At 35.8% G+C, this 14474-nt stretch overlaps 1 protein-coding gene across 1 annotated transcript in view; it reads left to right on the forward strand.

Moving 5' to 3' along the window:
• Nucleotides 1-7731: 7731 nt before the first annotated feature.
• itga11a (integrin, alpha 11a) overlaps nt 7732-14474 on the forward strand; it is a 51781-nt gene continuing 45038 nt past the window's right edge. Inside the window, exon 1 of the mRNA XM_083549879.1 lies at nt 7732-7902. Coding sequence (XP_083406005.1) covers nt 7854-7902 — 49 coding nt within the window. The 5' untranslated portion in view covers nt 7732-7853. The remainder of the gene's footprint in view (nt 7903-14474) is intronic.

Here is a 14474-nt window from a genome sequence, read left to right on the forward strand (position 1 = left end):
GAGCATTCAGAGAATTATGATGAAGAAAAAATAACTTACTAAAAGTTACTTACGTATACACCCACTTCGCATTTCTACTTTAGTTTTTTCCCCCCAAAGATTTTTGGTTTTTCAACTGGATGTGCACAGCAATTCGGATGGGATGAACACATCACCAAATAAACATCCTCCATACTTTGCATTCTGTTGTGGTTTTCTGGCATGTCTTTTCTTAGGGTGAAGCTGGAGCATGATGCTTTGAGGGATAACACTCAGGGAGTGTGTTTATTCAGCCACAAATCATCCCATAAACTGACCTTATTTCAGTTTTGTCCCTCATTTAATAGGGCAGCCAGGCCACACAAAAACCTGGCAAGAATTTATCAAAGTTGTTGAGAAATATATCCACATTTTCAGGAGATCCTCCACCGTTAAACAGAGTAAGCTCTCTCTGACAGCGATGTAGCAGCTGAGTTATCTTACTGTCATATAAAATGGTGTTTGTTAGGTATTAAGCTTCATTAAAGGGTAAAAGCAAATTAAAATGTAAACCTAGCATGGTTTAAATAACACTCTGCTTTGTGAATTACTTGAAACATGGACATTTTTTTCCAATTATTCAAGTTTATGGGCCAAACGTCAACTGTGGAGCATGCAGGGTAACAGTATCTTTTGATAACATGGACCCCGGTACTTATATCTCACAATATAAATCATTTTCAATGTAACAACTTGGAAAAACTTTGCAGATCTGTAAGGAAAATTTGAGAAAATCAACCCAGCTTGGCCTGTACATATAACGATAAAAAGTCTATGACATATAATCCGATGATTGATTTCAGTTACCATTTTTTTGGACTATGTAATAGGAAATGGTCTTGATCTGGGTAAGCACTCAGTGGGGTGTTTGGAGATACTTGACTGTGTGGTTTCTGATCGGCCCCTGTGCAATGGCGATTTCCAAACTTTGACCACAGGAGAGCTGCAGAGGGGAACTGAAGATAATGCTGCCAACAATGTGTGTTTTTATGATCTAGCATTGATCTGAAATATTCAGTTTGCTGTCAGGCTTGAGTAGAATCAGACAATGAACACAATATTCTTTTCAGGAGCACAGCAACCGCTAGGTCAGCCTGTATTCGCATGTTTATGGTTACTCCAGATTTTACAGATCATCTTGATACATTCATGTAGGAAAATTAGGTCGTTTTTTTGGCCTACTGTAAGATATTTAACTCAAAGGTAGAATGAGGATCGTCTCTAGGTTACGAATGTAACCCTATTTCCCTGAGGGATGTTCCCAAAGCATTTTGACGCAGCTCGAGTTTCTGAAAGGGAGGTGTTTACAGTTTTGTCCCTTGTACAGTTTTAACAGACAAACTGAAATTGTAATCAGATAATTATTAATGTTAAAGTTTATAAACATGACAGTCCACAATAAAGAAGGCAAGTCTAGCAAGGTTATCTAAAAAATAACACTGCATTTTTCAAAAACACAGTCAGTGGATATGAATGGATATTACATTGATTCTCTAATGATTGTGATCTCTACAGGTGGGGAAAGGAGGTGTCCTGGATTCTTGTTACATGCACTAATGAATAATAAATAAACCACATAATGAATGATAGTAATAATAACATATTATGGTGAAAATTACAAAATTATAATAAACGGATTAAATATAAGACATTGTGTGTGGAGTTTGTTGATTCAAGGCTTGAATCAACAAGCAGAATTTTTGGGCAGGACTTTGGAAAGGATGTACCTGAATATGCAACATGCATAAATTAGACTAAGACATTTAAAATACATTTTTCTTAACTAGAAGCTACTAATATTTTGCTGCTAGTATGGACTCATAGACACAAACATGATTTGATTTTATCAAACTGAGAGGTATTACAGTTGAAGCAGTAAATTAGTTAATGAGGTGCAGGTGAGTGTGACTAGTAGCTTGAGTGGACTGGCTAAGACTTGGGTGAGGCTTGCATCCAAGGACTCTGGCAGAATAGGTTTTTAGGGGGTTTAGCAACTGCATTAAATTCTGTGACACTTAAAGAGACATTATTGTCTGACACTTAGAACCTTTCAAAAATGTTTAATCTCTACCCATTATCACCCATCAATTTCACATATATTTTAGAAGCGACGTTAATTGTTGTGAAAATACATAAAATTACATTATATTTAATGTTCTGTATTTTTTTCCACACATTTTACAGAAATTAAGATGGTATCTGAAGGGATGGTGTGAATGACCACAGTGATGGTAAAGCACGTTTTAAAAATATTTATAGAGGTGTGAATAAATCACTGTTGTGCAAGTCATATGTAAGTCTGAATTATTGGCATTCAAGTCAATTCAAGTCCAAAGTTAAGACAGATAACTTTATAAAACTGGTCTACCACACAATGAACATTAAAGATTGAACATTAAAAAGTATTTGTTGAAAATCATGAGCCCAAGTCATGTGACTCAAGTCCACTGGGATTTCATCTCCCTTGCTGGTATATATTCTAGACTTCAAGCAACAAAAGTTTCCACCCCAGTTGGATCCTTGCCCTGGTGTGTGCTATATTATAGGCTTTGCAGTGAAAGATTACAGTCTCAAACTCCCTAATGAAGTTGACAAATGAATTTCTCTCTGCATGGTCCACTCATATTATTTTGTATTATTCTAATCTCTGAGGGTCTGGGTCTGGCAGAGGACTTCAGATTCTGTCCTTCTCATCAAAATCTCACTGGAGGTAAGTCTGAGGCAATGTGCTTAATTGTTTGCAGTTGCTGTTCAGAATTTTGAACCTCTGTGGACACAAGGGGTAATTTCTGCTCCTTCAGCAGATGGAGATTGATTTCTAGCTACTCCTCTTTAAATGGGTTCCTGGCTGGACTTTTGAATGCTGGTAACACAAGGTAACCAAATAAAAGTCATTACCGGTATTTAAAAAGTTGACACAACACGTGACCCCAATGTTTCGTGATTCCTGTCCTTAAAAACATAAATCGACTACTCTGTGGAAACATTGTATTCCACTTTAACCTTAAAAAAAAAAAAAAAAAAAATTGGCTAATTTTAATTGTAGGTTCGACTCTAATTTATCCTTTGTTTCTGATTTTGTGATACTATGCAGGAAGACAGTGGGAGATTTTTGAACCATGAGCTATGTCTGCAAATGATGTTGTGTAACTTGCCTGATGTCTTGTTGTGACAGTTCCCAGAAAACCACCACCACCACATTAGCCCTTTCTTCCACTCCATCTAAGCTCAACTCCTCCATATCTCTCCTTTTTAGTCCAGTATTTAATGGAGGAGCAGGGGATTCTTTAATTCCTAGAATGCCCAGAAATGAAAACCTCCCACCTCACTAAAGCAGTCCAGTAGGTGGAAAGCTAATCTAAATTTCCCCTGTTCCAAATGTGTGCATCCGGTAAACAGGATAGCACATTTAGTGAAGATGAATGTTGTATAAAATCCTGTTAATGAATTAAGCACTAGATGCCATATTACCAGAGAAACAAACAAGAACAAAATAGTTATTCCTTGTGGAAATGCCATGGAAAAATCATTATATGCTAAATGGAACTAAATCACAATATAACTAAATAGAACAGCCATTCAGCAGGACAAATGGAGGAAAAACTAATTTCAGTACCATTAAAGCATTTTAGAAAGGGAAATTGGTCACTCAAACTGAACTATATGGAAAGAAAGACAAGCCCATTTTTCAACATAAAACTGCAAACAAAAGCATTCCAGCAGTGCTAATTTTTACCATCAACATCAATATAAAACCATGTTTCTGAACAGATCAACCAAGATATTGTGCATTGTGAGCAGATTGCCTTGTAAAACAGTATTGGGCACAGATGGAACAAATCAGATTAAGACATTCCTTCCACTCAGCTCGGAAATGGAAGTGTTCTTACTCTATGATTGTTTATAATGCATTACATAAGGCCACATTTGAAATTTCAAAATACTTGTGCTTGATTTACAGTAATTCCAGTGTTTTTGTGTGTTTATCTAGGACAGTTTAATTCATGTAAACTGCCCATTCAAAGTTTTATTGGAGAATCATATTTATTCAAGGCCTTTACTATAACATACCCTGAACAAACTAATTCACAGTTAAAATTATTAAATAAATACCATTTAGGATTTCAATTAGTTTTGTTTATCTTCTTCCTCTTCTTCTTCTTCTTCTTCTTCTTCTTCTTCTTCTTCTTCTTCTTCTTTCGGCTGTTCCCGTTAGGGATCACCACAGCAGATCATCTGTCTCCCCTAAACCCAATTAGTTTAGTTTATATAGCTCACAAAGTCTACTACCTAATCTGCCTCTGCAGCACTTTGCATTTGGATAATTGTAATTTTGTAAATGATAAATTCATTATATAAATATATTTTAATTTATGATTAAGTGATAGGCTCAGAGTTTTCTGAGAAGTAAAAATGTAATTGTATGGTGTAATTGTTTACTTTACATATAAACACTGAACTTTTGTATTTTAACTCTAAAACAACTACAGTACAAAGATTAGCTTATTTAAAGGGATGTAATGAAATACAAATCAATATCGTAAATTGAGGGAGACACTTTTTTAAGAAAGCTTGTCTGAAAGCAGATGTGAAGCACAAATATCCCACTATTTTCACATTTCAGCCAAAACCTAAATATGTGGTGCTCCATAGTAACTGTCTGGTTCATCTCATGGTGGTTTAAAGCTGCTACTTGGCTCCATGTTTATACCATATTTTGGAAAATAAAATCAACTGAATTAATCACAAAAAATATAGAAAAATAATAACAATAAAAATGATTACAGTTTTTATAAAGAATACAGGTGGGTAATTTAGAGTTGTGTGATCTATCTGAGGTTGAGAAGTTTTCATAGCCAGATTAACATACAAGGTTGAATACAGATACGATATTTAGCAATATTTAATTAATATTCTGAAAGTGTAATCTAAGTTGTGTATTTAAAAACTAAACTCTATTCATATGACCTACCACAAGTATCACTGGGTCCTTGTGGGTCCTTCTTGATCCTGGTTTAATGAGAAATTCATGCAATTACTTAACATTGCTATGCATTTATGCAACATGTACATAGACCAGGCTTGTGGGTTTGAATGGTAAAGATGTTATGCAGTGTGTAATTATTTGGTAGGGTTGGATGCTGTATAAAGATGAGTTGGGAGTTCCACATCAGGGTTTTTCTCAGAGTTATGCAAACCACAGATTAGAGCATCCATCATGCTAAGAGAAATGCATTTGAACTTGGTAGATCCAACTAGGACAGAGTGTCAAACCAATCACTGGAAAAATGTTGGAGCAGAATTGATTAATGTATAAAAACTGTTTGTAGTTCTATTATATTCTGTTTCAGTTGTTGTCTTTGTAAATTGTGTATTGTGAATTATTTTCATATGGCCTACCACAAGAATCATAGTGGATGACCCTAGATGGTTAAGTTTTGCTTGGTTTTAATTAAATGCATTAATAACACTTTTGCTTGGAACATCAAGACTCTTTTCTATTATGTGGAACTTCCCCTAGATGTCCAAACAGTTGAGTTACTGGCTATCTGTGAATGATGGGTGAAGACCTATCTCTTTGTGAAAGACTTAAACTATTGATAGAGGATTCAAGCACATTTGTAAATCACCTTAATTTCTGATATTAAAAACTGTGGGGTTGAAAAGCACATACAGAATTAAAAACTTCACAGTGGTGTGATAGATATCCACATTTAAAGTTAGTTTTATTAATTGCTTAATTTGTATATCATGTTTTAAATATTAATAGAAAATGTTTTTATAAAAAGTGATTTCTATGGTGCTATAATCCACCATTTCACTTTAATGAAATAGAAACAAACATCTGCCATTTTACCCATTTTAAATGCCAGCACCATCTTACCTCAGAGACCTCATGACATCTCGCACTGCACCATGCTGTCTGAGATCCTCCAGCACTGCTCGACTGGTACCACCGTCTCTCAGAATGATAGGTAAGTATACTTCAAGGCTCTTCTCTGTTCTGGCACCGAGGTGGTGGAATTAACTTTTCCTAGATGTCTGTACAGCGGAGTCCCTGGCTATCTTCAAGCGACGATTGAAGACCTACCTCTTCCTGAAATACTTAAATTAGCATTTTCCAGGTTTGCTTTGTAGAATTCAAGAGTTATATTTATATTAAGTTTGTAATCTTGCGTACCAGTGTAGATTTATTCATTGCTAGAGACTCAAAGCACTTTTGTATGTTGCTCTGGATAAGGGCGTCTGCTAAATGCTGCAAATGTAAATGTAAATGTAGAGTCACTTGGGTGTGATAGAAAAGCTTGATGAAAGTAAAGGGAAGATTACTGTTTAAGTGCCCTAAATGAAAGCTGTTGTCTTAGCTTTAGTTGTCCCGAATGTTCAAGATGCAATCAGCATCAAGGGTCCTGTAATTTCATGTCCAGTTGTTCCTCAAAGCTTTATATATATATATATATATATATATATATATATATATATATATATATATATATATATATATATATATATATATATATATATATATATATTATATATTATATAAGGCATTTAAGGATGGTTTAAGGATGGTGATATAAGGCATTTAAGGCATTTAAGGATTACATAGTATTTATTTATTTATTTATTTTAATTTTTTTATTTGTACATAGTTCATGTTCTGGGTGTCTGAAAGCATGTAGTAATGGGGTTAGAAGGCAAAGTGCACACCTTTTAATATCTACTAATTTTTAGAATAATAAAAATATGAAATATGGAAAGTCAAAATATTTTAAAAGCTTCAAAACTCTCATTACTGTACAATCTAAAGTTGTCAACATTTGAGTTAAAATATATAGTTCAGAGAAAGTAAATGTATAGGTTTGGTTGCAGTGAGTGAATGTTACAGGACTGATTACAGGGCAGTAAATACTGACCTATAAGGGTTGATTTATTGTGTGTATTTGCCACAGTGAACGAGAACCCACTGGGATATACCAGTATAGTGCACTTTGACATCCAAGTGAATGTGTTTGTGTGTGTTAGAAACAGAGTGAGACATGAATTGAAAGAGGGGACATGAATCAGCTTATGTGGATGCTGATCTATTACTTAACTTTTAATGGAACATAGCAGAGACTGTAGAAGAGGTTTGTAGTCTGAATAGTAGAGATGTTATGCAGTATGTAATTATTTGGCTGGGTTGGATGTTGGATAAAGATGAGTTGGGAATTCCACATCATGTTTTTTTTTTAGCTATCTCAGAGATATGCAAACCACAGATTAGAGCATCCATCATGCTAATTCAATGCATTTAAAATTGGTAAATCTAACTAAGTAGGCTAAAACGTCTAACTAAATACTGGAAAATTGTTGGAGCAGAATTGATTCATATATAAAAAAAACAATTGTAGTTACAGTACATCAGTAGATTATCCAGTACATTCAATTTGTATACTAATTTCTAGCTTGCACATACATGTGATACAAACATACAAAAGATTTTAGTGGCTGCATAATTAATGGCACTTTTGAGAAAACAGAATGGATACTAATAGAATGATGGAAAGTCAGTGAGAAAGAGAGAGAGAGAGCAAGCATGAGTGAAAGAGGAAAAAAAATAAGTGAGAGTACAGGATGATCTGCCTGCTAGCTGAATGTGCACCTCCTTTTCATTTTGGCCATAGTCTCCTCCTCTTTCCCCTAGATATAGTGAAGGTTTTTAGCAGCAGTGGAGTCAGTCAGGCCTGGAGCTTTAAGGAAAACACACAGACAGACATTCTGCCCCCATTTACACACACAAACGCACCCACCCACACACACACACACACACACACACACACACACACACACACATGGAGTACTACTGCACTTTGCTGCTTTGGACCCTTTGCCTATGGCCAGGTGAGTGTGTGTGTGTGTGTGTGTGTGTGTGTGTGTGTGTGTGTGTGTGTGTGTGCACATGATGTATTTCCTGTGGCTTTAAAGAGATGGCCCTTGATGGATTCTTTAGAAAGAAACAGCTGTTTGCTTTATATTGCTTGGCAACTCCGGCTATGATTTCTTTAGGACTTTTCTCAGAGCAGAGTTAATACAAAAGTCATGGTGTGACCAAAATAAACATTTTCTGTCCAGAAACCTCCTGCTTTGACAGATGCTGAGCTTGCACTGGAACAACTTAAATACTCAGGCACCCATTCTTTTGCCTACCATACTTGAGGAGTGCTTTGAAATGAAAGTTCTATAACCTGACCTTTAGCACAAATGTATTTGTACAAAAAAAGGCTGATTTCCTGCTACAGCCTTGTTCAATTATCAGTGAAATTACAATTACAGCAGCTCACAAATCGAGATCAAGAGCCTGGCAGCTGAGAGCTGTCCTGAGGCAGTTAGTGCACCCAGGCTTATTTAAATGGACACTTCTGTCATGTGGAGTGGAGTCCTGCTGGCTTATAAAAGATAAGACATCAAACTAGGCGTAATTAGGAGCACAGGTTATATCATTACAAAATATAAAGTGTTTCATTTGGATGTTACCTCATCGGGTTAATGAATGAGATTCTTTGTTTATTTTACTCACACAGTGCGTTTTGACAAGATTTTATTTATTTAATGAAATATGATTAACTGAAGTAATTTTTTACATCCTTATCTTTTGACAATGCTGGGAAAGCGTTACACTATGACTCCTTCATAGTGCTGTTCTAATTTGTGCTCAAACATTAGTTTAGCTAGTGTATAAATATTTGTGTTGCTGGAGAAATTCGGCCGCTGGCTGGAAATCCTGGCTTCCTGTCCAGTAGGAATTGATTTATCTACTGGTAAAACAGACAGAAGAGCTGGGAAGACACAGACCAAAAGTCATATATAATGTTAGACACCGTCTGAAATTGGATAATGTACAATGTGATTGAACTAGTGCAGGTCTGGGGACATTTAACATGCATGTGTAAATGAGATCAATAAAAGATAGAAAGAGAGAGAGGGAGGGAGGGAGGGAGAAAGAGAGAGAGAGAGATAGAGAGATGTGTGTGAAGGAAAACCTGCTTTGTGTTTGGTTTCCCCTCAGCTGCTTGTCATCCAGAAAGAGGTCTAGACTGCTACTGGTCAAGCAACGTTTTTGCAGTACTTTTGCAGAATCTCATTACATCCTGCCTTTTCCTTAATATATCTATCAGCTGAGCAGCTACTCATGGTAATCTTAACAACTGCATGGTATACTGTAGGTAGAGTAGACAATATTTTATGGTCAGATAAAAAAGAATGCATGGAAAACACTTTGTCATACTTAAAAATGTGTAGCAATTTGTATGAATTAATGCATATGAAAGCTGTCAAAGTTAAATCATTCAGTCCTGAACATTAAATAGTTATTTAGATTGTCCCTTTGGGAAAAGGGATGGTGCCAAATAGAGCCTCTTTATGTGAACCCAATAATGTTTAACTATCCATGTGAGAATATGTTTAGAGATTAGGTTTTATATATATTTATATTTTTTATATGTATATATATTTTATTTTATTTCTTTTTTTTATTTCGTGTGTGTGTGTTTGTTCGTGACTTTTATAAAAAAAAAAATCCAACCAAACAATACTGTCCATATTAAAGACTACATCACTGAATCTAACTCATGCTTTTAAGTATTTGGCATGGGTTTTTCATTCGATGAATACATTTGACTGCTTGCTTACTACGTTCCAAACCAAACACCTCTTTCTTCTCCCAATTTCTACATCTGTACATTTCCTTATAAGTCATAAACTGACCTTTTAGCTTCAGGAAGAGTTAATCTAACTCTAAACATTTACAGATGTGACAAGAAAAATGAGACTACAAACACAATGTTTATCAGAGCAATTTTTATAAAGAGTAAAAAAAAATTTTTTAATGAGTAAAACCCTTGTTAGTTATCATATCTAATGTTTAGTCAGATACTTCGGTTTCTTGGTGAAAAGCGCATTAATTAATCATCAGTGAAACCAGAATGAGGTCTGTACCAGACATTGATTCTTTTGTGAAGTTTTGTTGGAGATTTACTTTGAAAATTATTAGACCTTTTAATATTGTTTTTCATTTGAGTAAAGACCCTTAACATTTTTGGAATATTTATCACCTTGGTGTATTAGTGTCACTTTCCCTTTGGTAAATGAATTGTCAAGTTCTCCAGTTTTCCTGCCTCTTTTATATACAGTACATGTTCAGATTGTAAGCATTATATTTTTATGAATATCAGTGGAGCAGTTTGAGTACTTTCACTCATGAGTAATTGTGATTCTATAGTGTGGTTAAGAGCATTTTGGACAGCACCCAGCTACTGCTTCCAGCTAATTTTCTTTGCAAGGGCTCACACTCTGTCTCGTGCCACTGACCCTCCCCTGTAAAGCATCTCTCCATTAGAATTGTGATTAGTTTTCCAGACTAAAGAACACACAGTAGGAAAGTTGGCATGGATGGAAAGATGTTTGGTTTCACCATTCCCTTTGTGTTCCAAGCAAAATCACATACATATGAATAGACTCTACGTACAGTGAAGTGCAAGACCGTATAAGTGGTCGGAACGAATGAATTTCAGGCATGTGAAATGTATTAGAAGCAAATCTGCTTGCTCATAATCCTAGCCGATGGGCATCAGAACAGCTCCACATGTAAATATGTGCAAATATTTGTGAAGGAAAAAAAGTGATGAGTGAGAGACAAGCAGATGTGTGGAGGTGTTCTGTCTATCACAGACAGCAATCATTTACAGCTGGCAGCTTTGTTTTTTACCTTAGCTGTGTTTATAATGAAGAGCTGTTCTGAGTTTGCATCAAAAGTTTTGGACCAGGTCACATCAGGTTTTATTTTTGAGATTATCCAAGACTTGGGGTCATCTGTTTCAGATTTGAGAACCACCATGTCTTAAGTTGATTGAGTTTTAAAGTCGTGTCTCATGTCTCAAGAGAATGCATTGTCAGTTGGCTTGATTCAATTGTTCCAATAATAGATTTTTTATGAATTTTGAATTCTCTGTTGACCCAGTGTAGTTGGGTCTATTATGGATGGGGGATTCTACCAAACAGCCCATGCTGGGACACTAATTTGTGATCAGTATCTTCATTGTTAATTGGGATTCTTGGTAATTAGACTGTGTCAGGAATTAATCAGTGCTTTAAGTTCTTGAATCTTTGAATCTGTCTTGAATTTGGATCCTCAGTGCTGTCTGATCTGGGGGTACTTGTGTGTCAGCATGGCTGTGGTAAAGCTCCTGCAGCTTGCTTCTTGGCCAAAGGCAATGCAATCTCAGTCTGGACATGCAGAGCCAGCAGCCACGGTACTGAGGTTTATTTATCTGGGCATGAGCATCTGTACACAAAAAAAAGCAAGGCAAAGACTGCTTTGCGAGATGCAGATATTAGCGGGAGTATTAAATTGTCGGGCCACATTAAGGTTTGAAATAAAAACTGCAGCTTCCCTGTGCTCTTGCGTTCATTCCCCTCTTTGATTGCTTTTGATGCAAGAATGAAATTGAAAATACAAAACACTTTTGATAGTTTGAATAGTTTTTGTGATCATTTTCCTAAAATCTTGCCTTTGAGTCCCGTATTTTTTTTTTTTTTAATTGCTCAAGAAATCATGCAAATTTACTGAAGCTTGGAATGGGAATTTTAATAAATCAGGGAACAAAATACCTCACTGCATTCAGGATCATGACATGCTTATTAGCTTTCCTTTTGCATCTTTTCTAACTTAATCCACTCACTGATTATACACACATGTGGGTTATAAAATGTTAGTTTTTTTTTTTTTTATATAAGAAAAGCAAGCCTCCTGATCTTATTTTGTATTTGCTTTATTTGTACTATATAAAAAATTTTAATGTGTTTATAGTGCCTCTTTATGTCTGCGTCGGAATGCTTCATAGAGTAGTCACTCTTCTCGACTCAATTTAAAACGACCGTTTTTTCGGTCCCTATCTATGTCGTAAGTCGGGGTTTACCTGTATACCTTGTGTGACTGTCATAACAGTTGCTTAGGCTTCTAATAGAGATACGGATGAGCCAGTCAGAAAAGGCCATTTCTTCTGTTGCTTACATGTTCATATGTACCATTTATGTCTGACTGGTTTATGTCACCATTCTTGTGCAGGTTATTGCCATTAAATATTTTGAAAACGATTTAAATATTTTTTATGCTACACCAATGATCCATATTAAGTCCAGTCATTGTTTAATATAAGTACGTTTATAGTATATAAATTATAGTATAAATGTAGTGTCCTCCATGAGTCTGAAATCTGAAAAGAGGTTTCTCACTAAATAATTGAATAGTTTAATTTAGGTAGGTAATTTTCAGCTATAAATCCCCAAAAGGGAAGCCTGACAACAGGTTAAATGCTATCCACAAAGCCATCTGACTTGCTGATCATAATGGAACCAGTAAAATTAGTCTGTGCTTCACCTAATGAGACTGATGCAGCAGTACTTTAGCTGCCCAGCTTTTTTACCCCCTCATCTGTACCCTCTGTTTAAATGCTGATGCTGGTGCTAACACTATCATGCTGGTCTCTAATCGCATATAGTACTACTATGAGTCCAACATTCAATGAACTCAATAAGGTTCACATTAACATAATATTTTCACATTAACATGATATTTTCACTTAAAAAGTGGGTACACCCCTCACATTCCTGCAACCATTTTAGTATATCTTCTCAAGGGACAATATTATAAAAATGAAACTTGGATATATTGTAGTCAATGTGCAGCATTGCTGTCCAATAAAAAATACCTTAACATTCAGCTATAATTGTCTAAATAACTGCCAACTGCTGTATGTAACCATGCAAAACCTCATCAGGTGCAGCCCTGGTTTAAAAAACAGACGCATGAGTGTTGCCAGCATTGCTTCAGAGGTTAAAGAAGCGGAAGGTCCGCTCATCAGTGCTCAGACCATACACCGCACACTGCAAAAAGTCGTTTTGCATAGCCATTGTTCCAGAAGTAAACCTTTAATGAAGCTGGCTCACAAGAAAGTTCGCAAACAGATTGATCATAAATTGTTTCAACCGTGTCCTGTGGTCTGATGAGACAAAGATAAACTTGTTTGGCTCAGATGTCCAGCATGTGTGGCAAAGTCCTGGTCAGGAGTACAAAGAAAATTGTGTCTTGCCTACAGTCAACATGATGGTTTGTAGCGTTATGGTCTGAGGCTCCATGAGTGCTGCTGGTACTGGGAGCTGCAATTCATTGATGGAAACATGGATTCCAAGATGTACTGTGACATTCTGAAGCAGAATATAATGCCCTCCCTTCAGAAACCCGAACGGCAGCTTTTTCAACATAATAACGACCCCAAACACACCGTCAAGATGACAACTGCCTTGCCAAAGGTGATGGGGTGGTTAAGTATGTCTTCAGACCTGAACCCTATTGAGCACCTGTGGGGCATCCTCAAGTGAAGAAGCACCATGTGTCTAACATCCAGCAGCTCTGTGATATCATTATGGAGAAATGGAAAAGGATCTCAGCAACAACCTGTGCAGCTCTGGTGAATTCCATCCACAGGAGCATTAAGGCAGTGTTGGATAACAATGGTGCTTACAAAATATTGAGTGGTGTACTCACTTGTGTTGCCGGCTATTTAGCTATTTAGGCTGTATATTGAGTTATTTTCAGACTACATAAATATGTACTGCTATACAAGATGCACATTGACTACTCTAAAACATATCCAAGTTATATATTTATATAACTTGGATATAATATAATATTAATATATAATATATACCTATCATTCATACATGTCAGAGGGGATATCCTGCAAGGTCAAATTCATGTTTTCTTCTATTGGCTGTGAGTGTACATTCCATGAGACATATTACTGTAAAGAAAAACGATAAACTCTTACACAGGAAAATAAACTACGATCTGTGATAGTTTTTTGTACAATAAACATTCTTTTCTTTTTCCATATGCTTTCACTGATATCCTTTTTGTTGTTAGTTTTAAAAGTATATAAAAGAATAACATTTAACATTTCTCACCTTCTCTCCTTACAGACATGATGCTTTTATGCCTTGGAATACAACCAAAAGGCAATTAAAAAAAGTCAGCTTTAGTTCGTGTTGGAAAACAAGGTGCAATGACATCAGCCTTATCACCACAGTAGCATATCGTCGATGCCAGATGAGAAAGCAGTTCTAAATAACTGACAGTAAAACGAAGGAACAAGACATAATACAGGACGGGTTTATAATGTCAGGTCAAGGCTAAGAAGGCTTAACTTAACTTCTCCTGTCTGCCAAAAGACCATCACTCCTTTTTTCCATATTTTCTTCAATTACTGACTTATGCAAGTGGAAAAGTAAATCCTTTGCAAGATTAAGGCCTCATGTTTCACAACGTTGTCACCAGTAAATTGTTTTAACCACTTAAAGTCTGAGCATAAATATTCAGTTATTTATTCTAAAGCATATAATGTATTCAGCAAGTACTA

This window comes from Silurus aristotelis (assembly GCF_946808225.1).
Source record: "Silurus aristotelis genome assembly, chromosome: 9".
NCBI lineage: Eukaryota > Metazoa > Chordata > Actinopteri > Siluriformes > Siluridae > Silurus > Silurus aristotelis.